The following is a 24,133-nucleotide window of genomic DNA, read 5'->3' as shown; positions in this document are numbered from 1 at the left end:
CTTCCCGACCCATCTCTTCCATTCTAGTGACTTTCTTCTACACCTCAAACACTCATGGTCCAACTACACCGCTGATAATGCCGCCCATGCCGATGACCCCCCTTTATTTTGGAATGCATCAAAGGCAGTACTTAGAGGGCACATCATGTCTTATGTACATTCTATCCGCAAAAAATTTACACTTAGACTGAAAGACTTAAGCAAGACTCTAACTGTAGCATATAGAACATACAAAAATTCAGACACTCCTGAAAACAAGGAGGCATACCTGTCCACTAAGCTGCTTTACGACACATTTCTCACGGAGCAAGCCCAGACAGTCACAACCATTTTAAAAATAAACTACACAGATTTGGGAATAAGTCAGGCAGACTTCTGGCCAACCTAATCAAGGGACCACGCTCTCGCACATGGGTCCGCATGATAAAGAAACCAGGGACGATACTAACTGACCCCAATGCCATATGTGCAGAATTTATGGACTTTTATAAAACACTATACTCGGCAGGCCAGGACAATGAAGCTGAAAATTAGACATTCATAGAGGCCTCTAATCTGCCCACCCTCTCACAAGAGGAGAGTGATATGCTAGATAGCCCTATTACAGAGGAGGAAATACGTACCACCATTAAGGCCCTCCCTAACGGTAAAAGCCCAGGCCCAGACGGCTTTAGTGCGGAGTTCTATAAACTACTTTGCTCTGAGATCTCTCCGACCTTGGCCCTTCTTTTTAACCATATTTTGACCTCCAAAGCCCTACCCCTTAATTTCAATGAAGCCAAAATCATAGTTCTCCCAAAACCTGAAAGGGATCCGGGCCTTGTCGGCTCATACCGCCCCATCTCCCTCCTAAACCAGGACTTTAAAATTCTTACAAAATTAATGGCCAACCGTCTGCAGAAGTGTTTACCACGTCTGATTTCACCTGCTCAATTGGGCTTTGTCAAGGGGAGGCAGTCTGTAATGGGCATTCGTGCAGCCATCGCCGCAATCTCTTATACCCGCTCACACCAGGCACATAATAACATCCTATTAAATTTAGATGCCGAAAAGGCTTTTGACCAAATCGCCTGGCCTCACCTCCATAGAGTTCTGGCCAGTCAATTATTTGGGGAGTCTTTTCGTGCCTTCATTAAATCAATATACACCAACCCCATAGCCAAAGTAACGGTCAATAATGTATCCTCCCCATCCTTTCCCCTTGAAAGGGGGACCCGTCAAGGTTGCCCCCTTTCTCCCCTACTCTTTAATTTGGCACTTGAACCGCTCCTCCGCTTCATTTCACTATCACCCCACCTGAGAGGTATCTCCATAGGCACCAGAGAGCTACGCACCGTAGCCTTTGCGGATGATATCCTCCTCTTCTTATCCAATCCCAAATACTCTACCCCCTTTTTGATAGATACATTTAACAGATTTTCTTCCTTTGCTGGATTCTCAATTAACCTGCAAAAATCTGAAGCTCTGGCCATTTTTGGCCAAGCACGCATAGGATGGTCCACCCCATTCCCTTTCAAGTGGGCCCCCTCACACATTACCTTCCTGGGCATCAATCTCTCCCCACATCCCCATAATCTATACTCTCGTAACGTCACCCCGATTATCCAAAACATAAAGCAGGAATTGGCCCTCTGGCAGAATCTGCCTCTTAACTTTCTGGGACGCTGTAACCTTTTTAGGATGGCTAGTTTCCCTAAGCTCCTATACATCCTGCAAATGACCCCAATCTTACTTACTAAATCTGATCTGTCAACATTAAACTCTGCGATTTCCAAATTCATTTGGAATTCTAAAAAACCTAGGATCAGTCTCCATAAACTAATGCAGTCCACCCAAAGGGGGGGTGTTAATCTACCCAACATCAAATACTACAACCTGGCTTGCATTCTTCGCTTCGCCGTAGACTGGATTAATGATTCCAACACATTCACAGATGTATCCCTAGACTCTCAATTCTGCCACCCCCTCTCCCTTAGCTTTATCCTACATGCCAGGCCTTCTCAATTACAATCTAACCAATACGATAACCTCCTCATCTCATCTACAATATACGCATGGAGACGTGTAAGAAAATCTATGCATTTAAACTGTTACTACTCTCTGTCCCTCCCTCTGGTTGGTAACCTGGAATTCCAAAATGGCACGGCTGAAACCCCTTTTACCTCTTGGCGCTCTTCTGGCATCCTGTCTCTACGTCATTTACTAAACACATCACACAAGCCGCTGACCTTCGACGAAGCCATGACACGTTTTCATTTAGCTCCCCAACACAGATTCGCCTTTCTTCAAGCCACCCACTACCTGAATCATATATTGCCCAAGTTAAAACCTCAAGACATCACAAACCCTCTCGATTCTATCATACGCACTCGTACACATACCATTTCCACTTTATACGCACGAACACGCCCTGAATTAGATCCTGAGTCAGACCTCCCGGTCCTCCAAAAATGGGCTTCACAAATCACGACTCTTGACCCCGAAACCATTTTATCGACATTCCTCCTGAACTTGAAGCTTATTCCTGCCAGCTCGTATCAAGAAATGTCCTACAAAATCCTACATAGGGCTTACCTCTCCCCTAAACGCCGCCATCTGATAGGAGCTGCTGAAACCTCCGAATGCCCAAAGTGCCACTCACCTGAGGCAGACCTTTATCACTGCCTATGGTCGTGTCCTCATATTCAAACATTCTGGAATTCGTTACATAACTTTGCTGCCTCCTCACTAAAAGTATTATTCCAGTGCAGTGACTCCTGGGCTTTATTCGGATATGTGGCAGACCAAACAGCTGTCCCCAAACATGACAAAAAACTTCTTGTACTATTGTCGGCGGTAGGCAGAAAGGCTATCCTACAACAGTGGATACAGGACACGGCGCCCTCCCTAGAGATGGCAACCTCTAGACTACTCTTCCTATTTACCATGGACTGGCTGGAGGCATCTCTACACAAAGAATCTATGACCCCGGCCCTGTTTGGGGTATGGAACAAATACATTCAGATTCTGCCCCAGAGAACAAAAGAGGCCATCCAGACCTGCTTCCAGTCCACCTCATGGTATAGTCTTCAACTCCTCCAAAATAGACCTCCCATAATTATCTAATTATTAGGCCCAAGCTACCCCCCCATTCACTCATCTACTCTCTTTCCTTTGTGTTCTCCTTTCCCTCTCCTCCTCTTCTCTGCCAAAGGCTGGATCAGTCCATAGATGGGTCCTCGGGTTGAAGTTGGAAGCGGACTGTTAAGGTTTTATTCTTTAAATATATATACAATTTTACTTTTATTTTTATCTTTCTTTATTTTATCTTTCTCTTTTTGGATTTGTTATTTTTTCTTTTTTTTAGTTTCATATAGTTACTTTTGTTATTGCTGCTAATTCTTGGTAACCCAATTTCATTGAGTGGTGATGCTATCTAACCTCATGCAAATCATTACTAATTCTAAACCAATATTAGGCTTAATATTGTAGTAATGCCAAGGTTACCAGGACATATTCCTTTTCATTATCTATGTTTGTTATGGAAAATTTGGAAAATGGTGAGTTGTTCCTCACTCAATGCCTTTGTACTAATCTTAATGCATATGCTTGTCGAGATTTGTGTGGATCAATAAACATATTTTGGAAAAAAAAAAAAAAAGCTGGAGGGTAACCTCAAGGCTATATTTGAGGGGGTGGGATTCACCCTTCGTCCTCTTATTGCTTCAGCCTGGGTCTCTAAGGCCATGATTGAGTGGGCTTATGAGTTGTGCACCATGCTACAGGCTGACCCTGGTGTATTGCTGCTTGCGGAGAAGCTTAAGGCAGCTGCGGAGTATGTGTTGGAAGCAGAGGAGGAAGCACTCAAAATGGCAACCAGAGTGTCCACAGTGTCTATTAATGCCAGGAGAGTGCTCTGGCTTAAGGCCTGGGAAGCAGACAATGAGTTTAAGAAGGCCTTAGAAACTTTAGCTTTCAAAGGAAAGTTATTATTTGGATCAGAATTAGAGGAAATCATTAAACAAGCCACGGGCGGCAAAAGTACATTTCTGCCGGCCCCAACAGCTAAGCAGACATCCAGATTTTCTGCCTTTAGGCCGTCCTTTCGGCCCTCCCCTAGAGGTGGTGCGTCCTTTCGAGGACAGTCCTTTAGGGGAAAGTTTCAGTCGTCTAGGGGCAAGGCCCCAAAGTCCAAGTTTGGCTCCTTTCACGAGAAGCCTGCCACCAAAGGAGAGGACAAACCCTCCGCATGACTGTCAGGGGATTTGCCCGGCAGTGATAAAGGTGGGGGGTGTCTCTCACATTTCAGGGACGCATGGGCTTCTCTAGACCAGGATGCCTGGGTGTTAGACATTATAGCCCAGGGCTACAAGATTCCTTTCAGAGGTCTGCCTCCGAAAAGATTTATCCCCACATCTTTGCCAAAGGAAGCTCGGCTTCGTACAGCTCTTGTGAGAGCAGCTCACTCCCTGTTAGAGAAGGGGGTGGTTACTCTGGTTCCCAGGGCAGAGTGGAAGAAAGGCTTTTATTCCACTCTGTTTCTGGTGCCCAAACCAGACGGGTCTTTCAGACCAATACTAAATTTGAAGTCTCTAAATGTCCATTTATGGGTAGACCATTTCAAAATGGAGTCTCTACGGTCAGTGCTCCTGAGCCTAGACCAGGGAGAATTTTTGGCGTCCATGGATGTCCAGGACGCATATCTGCATGTTCCTATACACCCAGAACATCAGGCCTTGTTGAGGTTTGCAATAGGAGACCTGCATTTACAGTTCCAGGCGTTGCCCTTTGGTCTGGCCACCGCGCCAAGGGTATTCACAAAAATAATGTCAGTGATGGCGGCTGTGCTGAGGCTCAGGGGAATCACAGTGATACCTTATTTGGACGATCTGCTGTTCAAAGCAGAGTCAGCAGCCATGCTTCAGAGTCATTTGGCAGAAGCCATCAGTTTTTTGCAGGCTCACGGCTGGATTTTAAACTTGCAAAAATCTCAGTTGGTACCATCACAGAGGCTCCAATTCTTGGGAGTTATTCTGGATACCCATCTCCATCGGGTATTTCTCCCGGAGGCAAAGGCCAGGGATCTGGTCGCCTTAGTCCAGGAGATTCTCAGCGCTCGGAGCATTTCAGTATGGAGGTGCCTCAAGCTGCTGGGGAAAATGGTGACGTCATTCGAGACGCTGCAATTTGCCAGGTTTCACTCTCGGGTGTTCCAATGGAACATCTTGACGGCTTGGTCAGGAAACACACAGACCATGAAGTCGGAGCTGATAGTGCTGTCTTCGGACACTCGAGACTCCTTGAAATGGTGGACAGAAGTGGACTCCCTTCAATGGGGTCGGTCATTGCAGACCTGGAACTGGCTAGTACTTACCACCGACGCCAGCCTCAGGGGCTGGGGGGCAGTAGTCTTGGACCTCAGGCTGCAGGGCTTGTGGACTACAGAGGAGTCGGCTCTACCGATCAACATCTTGGAGCTGAGGGCTGTCTGGAAAGTGATTTCCTTGGCTGGAGACAGGTTACAGAACCTCCCTTTAAGGATTCAGACCGACAATGCCACAGCTGTGGCGTATCTGAATCACCAGGGAGGTACACGCAGCAAATTGGCCATGTGGGAGGTGTCCAGAATCCTCCTGTGGGCGGAACAGAATGTTCCAGCTGTATCAGCTATATTCATACCTGGAGTGGAAAATATAGAGGCCGACTTCCTGAGCAGGGAGGAGCTCAAGGAAGGGGAATGGAGCTTAAACCCTCAGGTGTTTCAGCAGATCACTTTGAAGTGGGGAACTCCGGATGTGGACCTGATGGCATCCAGGTTCAACCACCAAGTGCCCAGGTTCTATGCCAGAACAAGGGATCCACTAGCGGAGGCGGTGGATGCTATGACTATCCCCTGGGAGGGGAATCTCCTTTATGCCTTTCCACCAGTACCAATGCTGGCGAGACTTTTAAAGAAAATACAGGCGCAGGCGGTTCCGGTGATCTTAGTGGCCCCAGATTGGCCAAGGAGGTCCTGGTACTCGAGGCTTCAGAGGTTGTCTGTGGACTCGTGGCGTCTACCTCTGAGGCCAGACCTTCTAAGACAAGGCCCATTCAATCACCTGGATTCAGCTCGATTAATTTTGACGGCCTGGCTATTGAGACCGCCATTTTGAAAAGTAAAGGTTTTTCTGACGCAGTGGTTCACACTATGATTAAAGCCAGGAAATCTGTATCCTCGGCTAATTATTATAGAGTCTGGAAAACTTACATTCGATGGTGCGAGAGACGGAAGTCACACACATCTCGTTTTAAGTTATCTAAAATGATGGAATTTTTACAAGATGGTTTCTCATCGGGCCTAAGCCTTCAGTCATTGAAGGTGCAGATCTCGGCCTTGTCCATCTATTTCCAGAAGAGGATAGCCATTTTACCGGAAATTCAGACTTTTTTACAGGGGGTATCTAGGTTGAAACCTCCATACAAACAACCAGTAGCGCCTTGGGATTTGTCACTGGTCTTGGAATGCCTTCAGAAGGCACCCTTTGAACCTTTGAGGTCGGCGGACCTTAAGTTTCTCACATGGAAGCTGGTGTTCTTGTTGGCAGTGGTATCAGCTAAGAGGGTGTCAGAGTTAGGAGCTTTGTCATGCAAATCTCCTTTCTTAATTTTTCATGACGACAGGGCAGTTCTTCGGACAGTGCCTCAGTTTTTGCCGAAGGTAGTATCTGCCTTCCATCTAAATCAGGAGATAATTCTACCTGTGTTTCAACCCCCAGAGGGTTCTAAGAAAAGGGACAAGTTGAGGAGTTTGGATGTTGTGCGTGCTTTACGCATTTATGTGGACAGAGTTAAGAGTGTCAGAAAGACTGACACCTTGTTGGTGTTGTATGACATACACAAAATTGGTTGGCCTGCATCTAAGCAGACTATTGCTAGGTGGTTGCGATCTGTGATAGCTTTTGCATACACCAAAGTGGGAAGGCCTGTACCGGCCAGAATAAATGCGCATACCACCAGGTCAGTTGCCACCTCTTGGGCGGTTCGACATGGGGCAACAGCTGAGCAGGTTTGCAGGGCTGCCACTTGGTCATCTGTTCATACCTTTGCCAAATTCTATAGATTCCATGAGTTCGCGTCGGAGGACGCATCATTCGGGCGAGCAGTGATGAGAGCTGCAGACCTGAGCGTACCCACCCAAAGGACCGGCTCTGGAACGTCCCAGTGTTAAGCTGTGTCACCAGGACCATTGAAAGAGAAAAAGGGATTTTTGTAAGAACTTACCGTTCGAATCCCTTTCTCTGATATGGTCCTGGTGACACAGCGATCCCTCCCTTACGCTCAGTAAGTATGCCAGAAGTTTCATGATGTTCATGTTAAAATGGTTAAAGTTAACAGTTATTGTTATAAAATGTGCATATAATATGTGCAGGCGTTTGTACTGAGTTAATGTATTCCAGTGGCTTTGAAAGATTGAACTGAAGAGTCCGGGATGCAGTAGGGGAGGAGCCTACCCTCTAAAAGCTTTAGGATAGGTGCCTGGCTCCTTCGGACCCTCCTACATCCCAGTGTTGAGCTGTGTCACCAGGACCATATCAGAGAAAGGGATTCGAACGGTAAGTTCTTACAAAAATCCCTTTATAAAAGCAATAATATAAATAATATTAATGATGAACACAATATACCAATTAGAATAAAGGTGTATATATATCACATATATGACTTTGATTGTGGTATCGAAGTCACTGGACTGGTAAAGTGACAGAATATCTCCATGGGATACCTAGCCCAATCCCTAAACACACCAGATGTCAAAGTGGTCACCATCAGGATATCTTGTGCTCTTGAAATTATAGAGCATCCATTTGGGAATATTGTGACTTACCTGCATTTAATGTGACTGCATCATATTCTTCACCCTTCCAGTACCAATCAGTGGATCACCTTAAAAATGGTCATATATTATCTCACACCCAGCTTAAAAAAAAATATTTTTTTTATCAGCAATACATACCACAATTGAAGTCACATTTGTGATATATACCTTTTTGCTAATTTTTATATTGTGTTCATCATTAATAATATTTATATCGTTATTGATTTTATATTCATTTTATTTCTAGTTAATATAATTTATCGATGTGAACCGTCTTGAGTATATCATACTGCCAGCGCTGGCATACTTCCTCTATACCCACCCAAATCTAACTCTCTCTGCACACCTGCCCCTCCTGCAGTGCACATAGTTTTGTCCACTTTGAGAACAAATTTGCCCATTGATCGAGGTGGGAATGGAGTGCCGGATCACGGCTGTCGATCCCTCCCGACAGCCGTGATCCAGGTCCGTTAACGTTATGCCCGACAGCAAATCGGCAGGCGGGATTCAATGTCCTGCCTGCCGATCGGAAAAAAGTGTCCACTCCACATAAACGGCCGTGGATTGTCAATCTGCGACCGGGATCGCGAAACAATCCACGGGCTCGTTCTGCCGTGATCCCTCTTCGATGCTGCCGGTAAAGACAGCATTTTTTCCTGTTTGCAAATATACCCATATTTGCGCCGTGCGGGTACAAGAACGGGGCGGGCGAGCGATGTCCTGTGACGCCAGCCGCCCACCCCCGGCAGGTAGCTTCACGCGTGCGTTCACATGGGGACACCCAGTGTTTGCCTGGGCGCACCCAGTGTTTTCGTGGGTACGCCCAGGAAACGCTGAGCAACTCCATGCACCGCCCCCTGCCCGCCGCCCCTGTGTGAACACCACGGGGACTGTGCAAGTTGTAAAAGGCATCTGCACAACAGCCCTCCACATGCGAATATGCAAATGTATCCCCGGTGTAAATAAGCTAGGGACCGAACAGATTAGAATGACGGCCTTTATTCTGTGTAGCACGGATACTGAGATCTGAATCCTGTATAGGTAATATTCAATTATATTGTGAGCTTTTATTCAGATCTCCCTTTTAACCTATCAGATCATTTATTTTAATATATCCTCTGCCTACAGGTGAAGATAAATATTTCATTAACATTAATATTTTGAAATAGCCGATTGTAATACCATGTTCTTGGCCGCACAACCATTATATGTACTCTGTAAAGGTGCGGTAACCTGTTATATGTATCTCTATGTAGATCCCTTTTTATAATCTGTAGGACTTGTAACCCTATAGCAGTGGGAAAGTGGTATAAATGCAGACTTTCTACTGTGACAGATTTAACAGTATGTGTAATTACTCACAAGTCTTATATGTAACTGCTTTACACACGCCGGCTCCCATTCACTTTAGTGGCAAAGTGGTAGTGTTTGATCTCCGCCCCCCACTTTGCTGCAACATTCTTGCTACAATGCAGGCGTATAGCAGCATGGATGTATAAGAACACCTCTGTACATGCACCTTTTCATTGTAAACAACAATGTTAATTAATGTGTGGTCATTTCTTGTTTTACTCTGCAGCTTTGCGTACTCTGTTCAAAGCATCAAAGAAAAATTAAAGGCCAAACCTTTGCTGCTACAGGTAAGAGGACAAGATAAGCGTCTGACATGTACTGCATGGTGCGGAGCCTGCAAGCGCTTAAATCTTCTGGTATTTACTCTCATCATTTCTCTTGAGCCTCTTCTATAATATTGTTGGTACTGAGGATGAAGAAGGCTATGCTATAATTGAAAGGATGTAATTATTTCTGATAACCTTATTATTAACCCTTTGCAGTCCAATTTTTTTTCTCCAACTAAAACAGTCTGGTTTAAAGTGCAATTTTTTATTTTTATTTTAAATAAAAATATGGTCTACATTGAATGTGGAACAATGTTAATGTTCTTATTTTAAAGCGGCTCACCATTGGATCTGCTACTAGCGCTAGGGCTGTTGAGCCGGACTAGACGTTGGACCTGAAAGGGTTAATATATATTGAGTGAAATAGGATTATTGTAAATATTTTTAGGAATTTGCATATCAAGGAACATTTCATTAGCCGCTGAATATGACAATTATAGTCTTCAATCCACAACAACCGAGTTTCATTCAGTCCAGCTGTAAGCCAGATGAAGCGATCATGTGTTATTTCCTAACATTTAGGGTATTTGCACCATGTTATTCAACCATTAGGAAAGTCTGAGTAGAGGCTGCCTGTGTAGCAGTATTCATGGGAATCGGTGACCTGGGAATATTAGGTGAGCCTCGGGACTAGTAGTCCTACAGTGCCTGGGTCATAGCGGCTTCCTAGTGACATGTATTCCAGAACATATTTATTGCCAATATCTTGGGGGATGGAAGTTTATAACGTAGGGGAATGGTTTTTCTGTCCTCCGTTGTGTGCTTGCCTCATGGGTAAGTGCGTCCGTCATTCTCACACCTGGTTTGGTTCCTGCCTGCCATTTTGATGAAATAAAACCTTGGCGAAAGGTGCCCATACAATAGTCTGATTTGGGCCGATTTTGCCCAATCCTGACGGATTGGGCTGAGAATTAGGACTGAATCGTATGTGTTTGACATCCCTCTTGGGTCCAGTGCGCAGATTGCACCTGAGCCGGAGGTCGGACTTGCTGCCTGTACGACTTCCGACTTTGCCCCCATCCCAGCGGTGAGGAACTGCATCGCATGCGGTACATTGCACGTGAAAGGACCAATTCTGCTGCCCAGGAAGGTCCTGGGCTGCTTAGGGATGGTCCTATGATACATCACAGTAGTGTATGGCCAGCTTTAGTAATAACTAGTTACAGTATAATCTCTGTTTCTGTTGTTTACGAAGCTGCCAATAGGAGAAGGCAAATCATTCCAAGGTCTGGTGGACTTGCTGAGCATGGAAACTCTCACCTGGAGTCCTCGATCCAGTGAAGATGGTGGGAGATTATTTGAGAGGAAACCGCTGATAGACGCCCGGGACCCAGATCTTCAGAGATCAGCCAGCGATGCAAGAAATGCCTTATTAGAACAAGTAAAGTTTTAAAGTAAATACACAACATTTCACTTAGAGAGTGATTAGTGATTTAGATGTTAATAATCATTTTTGCTACAAGACTCCATAATCACAAATTCTCTATTTGGTATTCTGGGCCTTTCTACATGTGATGTCATACACTACACATGCCAGCATATTCTGTCATAGCTTTGCTGTTTGGGCATGCTCACACTGTGACGTGGAATGCTGGGATGTGTAGTTCCACAGCAGAGGGAGTACCGCAGGTTGTCTACCCTGCAGTAAATAATTGTGTTTTAATGGATAACCAGTTGGTGACTGTTTTACATATATTCTTAAATTTAAAATCGTTGAAGGTATTGCTGATTGCTACCCTGGTTATTTGCCATACTTGTTCACAGATGGCTGATCTGGATGATGAGTTTGCCTCCGTAATCCTTGGAGAGTACAGCGAGGACTTTACTCTAGTACCAGTGGAAAAGGTATCTCCTACTACAGTGCCCAACCTCTGGCTCTAAAGCGGATTTGGTACTTATGTAATATCTGGGCTCCCGTTTTTCTTATGAGACCGCGTCCCCTCGCGGGGCTCGCTGCGCTCGCCACGCTTCGGGCACGGTGGCTCGCTGCGCTCGCCACACTATATAAAATCAACTCCATGCGTAGTTGGATAGTAGGGTTATGAAAAAATGGGGTGCATTTAACATGGGAGCCCAGATAATACATAAGTACCACAGTTTTTTTTGAATTAATAGTTTCTTGCTGTTAATGTTTTTCTGTATTTATAATCTACTCCGCATGCCTTGGGAATGTATAACCTTTAATTCTTCTGTAGTTATCATTCCTACATCTATATGTATTAGAACATACATGATACACTGCTTTAAATAAAGATAACATGTATGCCATATACTGTAGATGTCCTATTACAAAGCCTTGATTGATGATGGATACCTTTGTGAAAGCCAGTTTGCCATATATTACAATGTGTGACCTCCCTTTATTATTAATAATTATAAGACCCCCCTTTATTAAGTTGCAGCAGCTAGCCCCAGGTTCACTGGGACACTGAATCTAATGTATTCTAATATTGTACAGTGCACAATAATGCTCCCAGCCTTATACTAGTACAGTATATGCCAGATAGGGGTTGGAGTATGTACAGCAATTACAGTTACAAGTTGCCTAAATTCCCCAGTGACATAGAGTACAGGCTGGTATGCCATGTGGTTTATAATTCTTCCTACACAGCAGTAGGGCCCCAGAATTAGAGTGGGGATTCTTTGCCCCAACCAGTGTGAGGATTTATTGGTAAAAACCCAATGGCTTTAGAATAGGAAAAGTTTTGCAAAAGTGTAACCTGCGGGACACAGGTAGAAAAAGTGCAGCCCTTGTTTTATCACAATGAACAGAAAAATAATGTATTCTAGATTCCCAGAGACTTGCAGTGAGCAAGCATTAGAGAACATTAAATAAACACGGAATTCAAACTTGGTCATATACAGTGTTCTGCATTGTGTACTGTACTTATATTAGCCATGCATCTCCCTAGCAAACATGTTTTTTACTGTACAATGTTTTTTAAATTACTTTTATTTAATCTTTATCATCTTGTTTGTCTGGTTGATATAAATGTTTTTTTTTCATGCTCCTAGACTACTGTTAATAGACTATTTTTGTAGAGCCAGCACTTCAGTTCCACCTGTAATCATTAGTCTTATATTGGTTTATTAGAGGCCTCCAGTGTTCTCCCCATGCTTTAAATTAAGGGCGGTCTGCTCGGCCTGCGTCCCCTAGAAGAAGCCGATTTTAGTCCCATACAGGTAATTAGGAGTATGGAGGCTGGTTCAGGTCACTAGATGATAATCCTTCAATGCTAATAGTTGGGCAGGTAGGTGCACCTGACACATTTCACTGCTGAGCAGAGGTTTCCATTCCATCATCAGTTATGCATTATATCAAGTACTATGGCGGCAGACCTATTTTGAAATTCAATTATCTTACTTAAATCTAGACATTATTTCATCATTAAAAAGAACATAGTTGTTGTTGTTTTATTTCCCCCTTTTCTTTTCATTTTTTGTTGTTTTTTGCAAGAGGTTGACTTCATTGACATAGTGAATACCATGGAATGTCACGGTATACACCAGAATAGGTCGGTACTTACCCCAGTTGTTCTGTGTAGTTACAGTCTGCTATACGCAGGATCACTCTCGGTCGCCTGGCGGTTCCAGTGTTCTGCGGCAGCTCCTTGAAGAATAAAGGGGTCCAGCCTCTGTTGGATGCTATCACACTGTATTTGCCATCTCCAGATGACTGTTCTCATGACTTTATGTAAGTATGAATGGGTGCAATTACATAGGATACCAACCATTACTGACTGTAGGGAGCAACATTTCTACATACTAAACCTGTAACAACTGGGAAAATATGGGGCTTTCAAGTCATCATGTCACACATGGAGCTAGAAGCCCAGCCTCTGTGCTGCTCATCCAGATAAATGCTAACAGTCAGATGACATGTAGGCCTGTTTTGTTCACATTTTTATTCTTCGGGAGACGTCAGGGGCCACAGGGATTACAGTGGGTAGAGAGCGGGTAAGCGAATCATTCCAGCACTAGAAAGGTTAAACTTCTTTAAGTTTAACCAGGCTCCTCCCCTCCTCTACCCCACCTATGCCGTAAGCAGCCTATACACTGTCTGTTTAACGGATCCGTTTGGGATTTAAACAGCACACGTCGTGTCGGATCGCATCCCTAGTGCATGCAGTGTGCATTCACTGCGATCCGATACTTTTTGTACTAGGTACACATCGTATGTGCAGCACATACTTTTTTTGTACCGTACTATGTGATGCGCGGGAGCGCGCATCGCATAGTACAAAACGTATGCCGGCGAACGGCTCCGTGTATGGGCAGCTTAATTATGATCTATCCTCATTGGTAGCCTCACCCTCACCCAGAATAATACTTATGTGCTGTGCACGTTCAGCGGTGAAATGCAAAATAATGCTGTAAGGAAAAGTGAACTCTCCAATTAAAATCAAGGGGTGTCTGATGTGTGCCTTCCCTGCAGGTCCTGGTACAAGGATGACTTATGTGCCTTGGCATTTAAGGTTCTGCATGATCGTCAGCGTGGACCCCTGGTCTTTGTCCGGATTTACTCAGGAACGATGAAGGCACAATCAGCAGTACATAATGTGAACAAAAACTGCACGTACGTATTCCTAATTATGACGCATGGCTCCTATTCTAATGTATTTCCATTTTTTTTTTATACACTTGTAATTTTTCTGTTCACATTTGAAAGGGGACAGTGGGGCAGATGTATTAAGATTTAACAAGAGACAAATTAAAGTGTCATAAGGAGAGATAAACGTCCAGCCAATCATCTCCTTACTGACTTTTCAAACACAGTCTGTAATATGGCAGCTAGCAGGTGATTGGCTGGACATTTATCTCTCCTTATCACCCTTGCATTTATCTCTTGTTAAGGCTTAATACATCTGTCCCAGTGTTACAAATGTAAATATGCTGCTTTACCATCATGTCTAAACCTATAATGCCATCCCATCTGAAATGCGGTGTGCCAAACATTTCACTGTCCACGTAATGATGATGGGTGTCATGACTGTTCAACATTGGATCAAGTTCTTCAGGCGCTGCTCCCTTTCTTAGGGCCAGGTGCACTAACCTTCAAAAAGTGATGAAGTGGAGAGTGATACATGACTAGCCAATCATATCCTGCCATGTTAAAGGCTGGGTTTGAAAAATGACTGTTGGGGTTATTTATCACTCTCCACATTATCACTTTTTATAGTGCATCTGGGTCTTTGGGGCAGATGTATTAAGCCTGGTGAAGAGATAATGTTGAAGGTGATAATGCACCAGCCAATCAACTCCTAACTCTTATTCTTCAAACACAGCTGATTGGCTGGTGCGTTATCACCTTCAGCTTTATCTCTTCACCAGGGTTAATACATCTGTCCCATTGTGAGAAGAGAGTAACCATTGCAAAGTATAGTAGCAAAGTGCTTCCCTCCCCATATGGCCAATAGAACGCTATGAAGATGACTGGATGGATTGTAGTATTCCCCTTTTCAGCAGTAATGTCACAGTATTATATGCCTCTCAGCTTCTGGTAACTGGGAGGGGGTGGGGGAGAGGGGGTTCTGAGATGTATTTGCTATTTGGAGACTATCAGGTAATTGTAATGCGCTAAAAAGAAAAAAAAAGCATCATTCGCATTGATGAGAGCATCTTAATGTAGTGCTGTGCTGTAAGATGACTGAGAACAGTTCTTCCTTTATGCTATTACCATGTCCTGTGCATTTTGTGCAGAGAGAGGATGAGTCGGCTGCTCTTGCCCTTTGCTGACCAGCAGGTTGAAATCTCCTCCTTATCTCCTGGAAATATTGCTCTGACTGTCGGCCTTAAAGAGGTTAGCCAAGAATCTGTATGTGTAGCCGTACCCCTGCACCTCTCTTATACATTGGGTATTATTATTATTATTACCAGTATCAGTATATATCAGTATATTTTTGGATTGTGGGAGGATAGCGGAGCACCCAGAGGAAACCCACACAAGCACGGGGAGAATATACAAATTCCGCACAGTTAGAGCCATGTTGGGGATCGAACCCATGACCTCCGTGCTGCAAGGCAGTAATGCTAACCATTACACCGTCTGTACTATTGGTAGCCTGTGCACGTAGTCATGCACAGTAGTGTGCTCAGTGGGCATGCATTTATTTTTTACTAATAATTTATTTTTGTTTAAAAATATGGTGCGATAAAACATTTATGTGTTTTTAAAGAAGCATATCACAGCTTGGTTATTTCTGTAAAAACTGTCCCTACTAAAACCAATTAATTTCAGAGATGCTAATAATAATTTAGTGGAAATAGAATTCACTCCTATTGGAAAACATGTAAAGGTCTTTTTCCCTGTTTCAGTCATAAATATTTTGGGTGAAATTTAATAGGATGAGAGATTCAGAAAGTGAGAGATTTGGTAAGAAATCTCCTGTTTTTTTAAAGCGGCAATCCTTTACACTGCAAAATCAAACTAGTTTTGCAGTGTAAATGATTGCCGATTTAAAAAAAGTGGAGCTTTCTTACCAAATCTTTCAATTTCATATTCTCTCATCCTATTAAATTTTATGTTTTTTGGTGATCCTCATATAATTTGGAATTGAACATGTTAACTATGAATTGAACCTCCCAGATTACTTATTGATGTAATAGAATACACTCCTGTAAACGTTTCATATTTTTGTCACAGACGGCAACAGGAGACACGATTGTGTCCTCCAAAGCAGCTGCGGCAGCCGCCGCTCGCCGTGCAGGAAGGGTCGGAGAGAAAAACAAGGACCGGAAGGCGCAGGAGAGCCTGGTGTTGGCTGGAGTAGAGATTCCGGAACCAGTTTTCTTCTGTACTATAGAACCCCCCTCTGTAGCCAAACAGCCAGGTAAAGAAAAAAACTAAAATTAGAATTGATCTATAATTGCATAAAGTTTTTTGTTTTGTGTAACTGAAACACCGTTGTATATTTGTGCCTAGATTTGGAAAATGCACTAAAGTGTCTTCAGTTAGAAGATCCGAGCCTAAAAGTAAAGATCGATCCAGACTCTGGTCAAGTAAGAGTTTATTGCCTAGAAACTTAGAATTTATAGTTGTAGGTAATTTGGCAAGACCAATACAATATCGAAGAACTGTGGCTCCTGAAATAGCTGCCTCCTCACCTGCTTATTCTCATTGTTGCTGATTTCTAATACGCTACAATGTCAGACAGTGTGGAAGAAGAGGACAGACATAAAACAGGGATATACAAGGGCAAACAGAATCTATTCAAAAATGAAACTAGAGTAGGAAGGGTCCTGCTTATGAGCTGTGAGTGTATACCATGGCTGCAGGTTTGTGAGAGTGAAACAATGATGGGGTTATTGATGGCAAGGTAAATTTGATGGGTGGTAATGAAGTGGCGATATGCCCTGTCTAGAATGTATAGGTTTAGGTAGCACTTGGACATCCATGTGTAGATAGCAGAGCCCTGGTAGTGACATTGATGAAGCTGGTTGGATATCTAGGAAGCGAACTGGTTATGACGACCAAGGTAGTGGTGTGTAGGATAAGAGAATAAACAAGAAAAAGAAGTGGCGCTGGTATTGATGAAATAATCATACAAATATTTAATAACAATTTAAAATAACATATCATTAGACTTCACATACAATAATAAAAAAAAGGTGGGTCAATAACTGGACTGGAGGCTGAATGGATTGGACCCAAGCAAAAATGGAAATGGGTGGTAGCTAGAGTAATAAGGGGGGGGGGTTGCCCAATAGTTACCACTGTTGGTGATTATGATCCAGTCCCACAAACAGATTTCCAATGGTCCTCGAATGGGTGCGAAGGTGGGGGCCACAGTAAGTTGGAGGCCCAGTGGATGTTGTAGGGCTGTAGACTGTTTAGGCCGCAGTTTCCCACATCGCTTAGAGGCTCCAATAGGGGGATAGGATCAAATGGCAGGTGTCCTCAGGGTTGGAAGTTTTAAGACCAACTGGTCAAAGATCTCAGTCTATAGTGACCAACCGTGATTCCTGCTTGGAGAAATGTCCACGTGGTATCGGCAATAGTGGACCGCAAATGCGGGATGGTATAGGGGCAATTGTTCCCCAAAGCTTGGAAATAGGCACTCAGTGCACTGAAGGTCCAATGAGTAGGGTCCAAGTATATTCAGCTGGTGCTGGTCCAGGCTAGGGCCTGACGCTTTCGCTGCTTGTGGCAGTGCAGCTTTATCAAAGGCAGAATCAGAAGCTGATCAGCATATCAAGGCAGGGCTGGTAACTGAAATCTTGCGGCTCGCTACACTGATATCTATGGATCCCCCCCAATCAATCTTGACCCCAATTCTCTAAATATCCCTCCCCTGTATGTGCCAAAAATTTAATCTTCACAGGTTCACACCGTATCCACAAACTGTTGACATTTCAAATCTGTATGAATCCTTGTCAAGGCCGGCATCTCGGGGAAGCGTAACAACATACTAGTCAATCGCGTTGCTCGAACGCAAACAGAAGTACAATATTTAGAAATAATGAATATCAACTGGTCTGCCCGGCCATTTTCAAAGGAAAGGGAAAAAGTGCGCAATTTTGGAACGCAAATCCGGAAGGGAGGTGCTTTCTTGTCACTTATTAATATTACAAATAAGCATACAGGGGAAACATGCATAATATATCAGAGTGAAAATGAGCATACTCCTTCTATGCCCATGCTGCGTGTTACGCCACACAATGGCATTGTACCCACCTGCTGATATTCCGACTGTTGCTATCCTTTTTTGTCATTTTGTATCACTGCACCTCTTATATAACACTGACCATCGGAACCAAGTATGAGTGTCCCCATTGTCCCTCTCTGTCATCGGGCCTGAGGCTAGGGAGCAGCAGAGTGGCGCATAGCGAGCCTTTGTAGTTCATTGCTCACTTTTTGGAGTGCAGTTTCAGTGGAATGTTGGTGGTGAAGTCTATCAACAGAGGGCTCACAAGGGTCTGAGAGGAGAGAAAGTTAGAATAGGTGCTTGGTCACCCTTGGCAGGAAATGTTAATCTATATTGCAACATAGGGCCTAATTCCGATGTGATCGCTGCTGTGTGAATTTGCAGAGGACTGCGATCAGATAGGCGCTGCCCAGACAGTGAAACCCCAGCTTGTGCAAGTCCGCAATTGACTTGCGAACGGACCCACTGCTCACATGCCATCTGCAAATCCATTTGCAACTCACTCATGATGCAATAGAATCAGACTGATTGAGGCCCGAGCTGACATCACAGACCTTCCCTAAAAATACCTGGCAGGTTCCCCCCCCCAAACGCCAGCTTCCTGTCAGTCAAATTGCGAGGTGATTGTGATTAGATTCACTGCAGTTTGGACTCGCACTTGCGCGATTTGATCTGTATGCATGTAACAGAATCAGGCCCATAAACAGTTTGTGCCTTTTGTGAGAAATTAGAGTGTCTGATATTCAAATATCACATAATACTTTATATCTGGTTGTGGTTTATAGTTTGTGTTTATAGTACAGTGTTTTCCATATTGGTCAATAGCTTTACCATACATCTAAGCTGATGGAAACCTGTTTGGGAATTCTTTCCTGCATTTCACTCTTTGCCTTGTTGAATTACAGTTAATTCTCTGTGGAATGGGTGAACTTCACATAGAGATCATCCATGACCGTATACGAAGGGAGTATAAGCTGGAGACCTACCTGGGACCTCTTCAGATTGCATACAGGGAAACCGTTCTCTCTTCTTCCCGAACATCAGGTACAATTTACCAGAACTGAAGTGATTCATGTAGTGGCATATTATGCATTTATACTTTCCAAGGTCACATGTCAGACTGTTTTACCTTACACATAGACGTTGCACATGCTATGCCTTGCCTGACATGCTCTGCTGAAGGGGGCATTTACAGATGTAGCGCCTCTCAACCAGCCCAGGGAATTCCCTTAGCTGGCGATAGCTGGAGGAGAGGAGCTGCATCTGACAGGGACGCGTGAGCATCTCACATGCTCACACGTCCCCTTCACTCGGAGGCGGATGGCGGAAACCCTTCCTGTCTCCGCTTCAGGGAGATGGGGGCAGGGTTAGGGAGGGGGTGCGGGGAGGTGGGCTCTGTCCAGAGCGGGGTGCCCGCGAGTGTCTCGTGCACACGCCCCCTTCTGTGGGCTGGCGAACGGCAATAGAATCGCCATCTGTACTGTCTAAATACCTATCTGTGGTGGGTTTTGCTGGGGCAGGACAAACCTGCCCTAGTAGGTTTGACCTGTCCCCTTCAGCAGCCGAACACTAACGTCCACTCAGTACCTAATACCCCCTGGATCCATCTGCATTGTGACCATCAGGATCCACCACCACATCTCCTTGCTGCAACTATATTATATAGTGTGCAGCCTCCACCAAAATGCCATTAAGCAGTTTTCAGTGATCCTTTAACCCCAAATCTGTGTATGCCCCATTTTATATACACACTAATACTTTACCAGTGTTGAAGCTCCTGTTATTTTCTGGAGCAATTTACTCTGCTCTCTACATTCACCACCACCACCACCACCACCACCACCATGTTATAACCCAGTATCATTGCCCTTGAACAAAGTAGCGTGAAGACCGTCTGCTACATTTCTGTTGCTCATTAGATTGTTGCAGCAGGGCCTTGGCATAGATATCACTACATTTGGCTGCCAGATTGATAGCAAGAGCTTGAAGATGGGTGAATGCTATCAGTATGTATAAAACAGTTATAAACATATGAGGTCTCTTTAACCCCTAGAAAAAAAGAACGTGCAGGTTAGGTATCCACTTGTCCTTGCTCACAGTTTATGCACATAAGCCAGTTGTTGTATAACATCATTGACATGTGCAGAGCAGAACAGAGTAGTATTTTGATCTTGGTGGAGGCAGTCATTCGTTGTCCTAGGGGGACATTTACTAAGATGGGAGTTCTGTTGAAGATGGAATGTAGAAACCAATCAGATTCTACTTCTTAATTATAAAGCACCTTCTAGAAGATATTAGATGGAATCTGATTGGTTGTTATTGGCAGCATCTCTTCTTTAATTAAACTCCCATCTTAGTAAATGTACCCCTTAGTGAGGGCATAGCTGTGTCATTATGTGAGGAGGGGAATGGGGCTAACAGGAAGCCACCTACTGACCGTCTGTCATATAATGGAGTCAGAAAGTCATTCAACAGCACAGAACTGGTGCTGGAAGAATGTGGATATTACATGCACTATAACATAATATGAAGTGTATAATATATCTCATATCTTCGTTCAACATTAGTAGTAATTTTAGTGCACAAACATTTAAAAAAGAAATGAAACAAATGTAATCAACTATTTTATTATTTGCAGTAAATGTTTTTTTTTAATGAACAGATACTTTGGACAGGACAATAGGTGAAAGCCGGCACCAAGTGACAGCAGAAGTAGAAGTAAATCCCATGACAGAGGAGACACAAATGATTGAATATGCTGGTAATCTGCAGCAAAGTCTGTCGGAGGAATATAAGGACGCGGCAGAAAGTGGCATCCACAGTTCTCGTCTAGCAGGTCAGGGAGTGTGACAGCTACTGCAGCATGCAGTTTCCTTCCAAATAATTACTTCCTGCCACTCTCACCTCCAAGATTTGCCCGTGCTGACCCCTGTCTCCGGAGCTTTCTACAAAGCTTCAAATAGTCTCTCCAGACCCACTTCTTTATCCAAAGATTTCCAGCTCTCATCCTAACCCACTGTATTCCCCATCTGTGTCACCCTGGTCTGGCTGCCCCGCCACTTTACAGTGTATGCTCCCACAAGTATGACCCTCTTCCCTCGTGCTTTTCCTACCTTTTACCATCATCCACTGCCTATGATGGCATCTACACCCTCAATTCTGCCCCCCTACCACTTATTTGAGTATTACGACTGCTGATGCAGCAATGTTTAATAACTATTTTATGCAATGTTCCGTGCTGTAAAAGGTGCATGCACATTGGATGATATTGTAAAGGATGTGCATGGTAAAGGCCGTTGTTCACTAGATTGTCATGCATATCCTCGTCTAGTGTGTGCGCGCTAAACATCAATAATGTGCGCTCCAGTGAGGTCGTTTCATTTATTCATTAACCGTTTCTTATATAGGGCACGCATACTCCTCAGCGCTTTACAGAGAATATTTAATTACAAATAAAGGGCTGTGAAACATAGGGTTGACCGTGTCTAGTTTGACAAACACAAGGTCGACATAGACAAAAGGTCAACATATGAAAACGGGAGAGTGGGCAGTTACTAGATGTAAAGTTGCAGTCATGAGTGGGCTTCCTGTGATACATCTCACTGGGCTTTTGCCCTGCAGGAACTTGCTGATAAGAGCGGCTGGCACTCAGATAAATGGCACATTGCAGCTGCAGTGACCGATATATCACGTTCTGTCAACATATATGAAAAGGGTTTCTTGGTTATTTGTGAATACTCTAAGCATGGCAACTTGTCTTTATTTGTAGAGGTACTTTTAAGCACCCTGAGAGGTAGGTATTTGTAGAGGTACTTTTAAGCACCCTGAGAGGTAGGTATTTGTAGAGGTACTTTTAAGCACCCTGAGAGGTAGGTATTTGTAGAGGTACTTTTAAGCACCCTGAGAGGTAGGTATTTGTAGAGGTACTTTTAAGCACCCTGAGAGGTAGGTATTTGTAGAGGTACTTTTAAGCACCCTGAGAGGTAGGTATTTGTAGAGGTACTTTTAAGCACCCTGAGAGGTAGGTATTTGTAGAGGTACTTTTAAGCACCCTGAGAGGTAGGTATTTGTAGAGGTACTTTTAAGTAAGATCTGTATATGCATTTCCATGGTGGGAAGAAGGTAAGACTTTCTGATCTCTTTCTACAGGTCCTCTGCTGGGTTCCCCATTGCAAGATGTTGCAGTGACTGTACATGCAATTAATGTGCGTCCAGGCACATCCATGACCATGGTGTCTGCTTGTGTCTCACGGTGCATACAGAAGGTTAGTCTCTAACAGTAGTACTATCGATCCTAAATAATTGTTTATTGGATTAAGACCCGGCAACAACTAAGCTGTAAATCTACAAATTTCCATCATCACTGGAGGAAATATATTGGACCAGTCACTTTCTTGGGCATGAGCCTGCAAAATGTATAAAAATGTTATGTGCATGGGTATCTGTAGCTGCCCCCATTACCTCCTTTGTTTTTCTCCCCATAAATACCTTTCAGAGGTCACAGGACTGGAGTTTTTCCATATCTCCATAGTTTATAAATTCTTATTTCCTAATTTGGACAGGCTTTGAAGAAAGCAGAAATGCAAATTCTGGAGCCTCTAATGCAAGTGGAGATCACCATAAGTGAAGACTACCTGAGCAGCGTCCTGGCAGATCTGTCACAGAGGAGGGGCAATGTACAAGAGATACAGGACCGCTTGGATAATAAAGTGGTGCTGGCCCTGGTTCCGCTTTCAGAACTGATGGTAAATTCATCTCGCTCGTTGCAGGATTTCTAGAATCCATTTATGGTACAGAGACATTTACTGATTGTTATTTATGAGACACAGGCCCTTATTCTGGTTGGTGCGGTAATATCCGCGTGCGTTCGTGCCGCCGATGTTTTGTGTCTGCGCATGTGCAGAGGCATCTCTGCGCATGTGCGAGCGGGGTGTACGGCCAAATCCCGCATGAAATGTGAACACTACGAACAGGGGGTGGAGAGGGGCGTGAAGGGCTATTTAGGCTCATTACCATATGCATACGCCCCGCGTTTCATGGGTGTTCCCATACAAACGCTGGGCGTACGTATGGTAATGCAGTCGTGACGCTCGTGTAGGGGGCGGACATATGACATCGCCGGATGTCAGCTGCCCACCCAGATCCCTGCTTTTGCACTGAAAAATGTCCGTGTGGTCTGAGGTTGCGGGAGCTGGTGGACCACTCGGTCCTGCATTCGATGGTCTGCGACCATCGAATGATGGGGGAGGTTCCCTGAGATGGAGGAGGTGTATTCCGTGAAAAATACACGTGCGGTCCGTTCGGCCAGCTTCTTACCACGTACGGACGGAGTTGGCGATCCGTATGGAAGGCGGGGTTTCGCATGCACGGTCCTGGCCGTATATTCGGATCCGGCCGCACCGATCAGAATAAGGCCCACTGTAGCATGATGAGTAACACACGTAGGTTCTCTAGTCTCTGGGCGTAGAACGACTAAGGCATGGTTTGCCAAAGGCTTTGACCAATTATTTTATTATGGCAAAATCGTCAGCATTTACAGAGGTGTTCACATACACCTGCCCTCAAATTGTGACATGCGTTAGGCCCGCCGTGGGCATTCTAGCTTAGACTCATCATGCAACTTTCTTACTATATCCTACTTTATACTAATACGAAGGACCGTTAACACTCGGTTTCAATGTTAACAAATATACCCCCAAGTGTCTTTATAATGGTTTTGTCTTTTTTCAGGGTTATTCTACGGCACTACGCACAGTAACATCAGGCCGTGCTACCTTTACACTTGAATTGTCAAACTATGAAGCCATGAATTCCCAGGACCAGCATGCTCTGCTCAGGAAGAGGGGACTTGTGTAATCAGATAGGGGACCAGAACTGACATTACCATCATCCTGCTTCACTTTGCAGTGACCGGAAAAGAAGCTATTTGTTCACTCTTTTTTTTTTTATCTTTCCTAAATAAAATGATACATGTG

General features: G+C 44.2%; 1 protein-coding gene across 3 annotated transcripts in view; it reads left to right on the top strand.

Annotated features, from left to right (window-relative positions):
- GFM2 (GTP dependent ribosome recycling factor mitochondrial 2) overlaps positions 1 to 24,133 on the top strand; it is a 38,283-nt gene extending 14,150 nt beyond the window's left edge. For all 3 annotated transcript variants that reach the window (XM_083151912.1, XM_083151914.1, XM_083151913.1), the window contains exons 9-21: positions 9,414 to 9,474; positions 10,709 to 10,894; positions 11,278 to 11,358; positions 13,059 to 13,207; positions 13,949 to 14,089; positions 15,214 to 15,313; positions 16,157 to 16,343; positions 16,436 to 16,512; positions 19,064 to 19,202; positions 20,821 to 20,994; positions 22,308 to 22,423; positions 22,721 to 22,903; positions 23,889 to 24,133. In XM_083151912.1, the coding sequence (XP_083008038.1) occupies positions 9,414 to 9,474; positions 10,709 to 10,894; positions 11,278 to 11,358; positions 13,059 to 13,207; positions 13,949 to 14,089; positions 15,214 to 15,313; positions 16,157 to 16,343; positions 16,436 to 16,512; positions 19,064 to 19,202; positions 20,821 to 20,994; positions 22,308 to 22,423; positions 22,721 to 22,903; positions 23,889 to 24,014 (1,720 nt within the window). In that variant the 3' untranslated portion in view covers positions 24,015 to 24,133. The remainder of the gene's footprint in view (positions 1 to 9,413; positions 9,475 to 10,708; positions 10,895 to 11,277; positions 11,359 to 13,058; positions 13,208 to 13,948; positions 14,090 to 15,213; positions 15,314 to 16,156; positions 16,344 to 16,435; positions 16,513 to 19,063; positions 19,203 to 20,820; positions 20,995 to 22,307; positions 22,424 to 22,720; positions 22,904 to 23,888) is intronic.

The sequence above is a fragment of the Crinia signifera genome, chromosome 1, assembly GCF_055691185.1.
Source record: "Crinia signifera chromosome 1, ASM5569118v1, whole genome shotgun sequence".
Taxonomy (NCBI): Eukaryota; Metazoa; Chordata; class Amphibia; order Anura; family Myobatrachidae; genus Crinia; species Crinia signifera.
The sequence above is the reverse complement of the archived record's forward strand: the minus strand, read 5'-3'. Positions and strand labels throughout refer to the sequence as shown.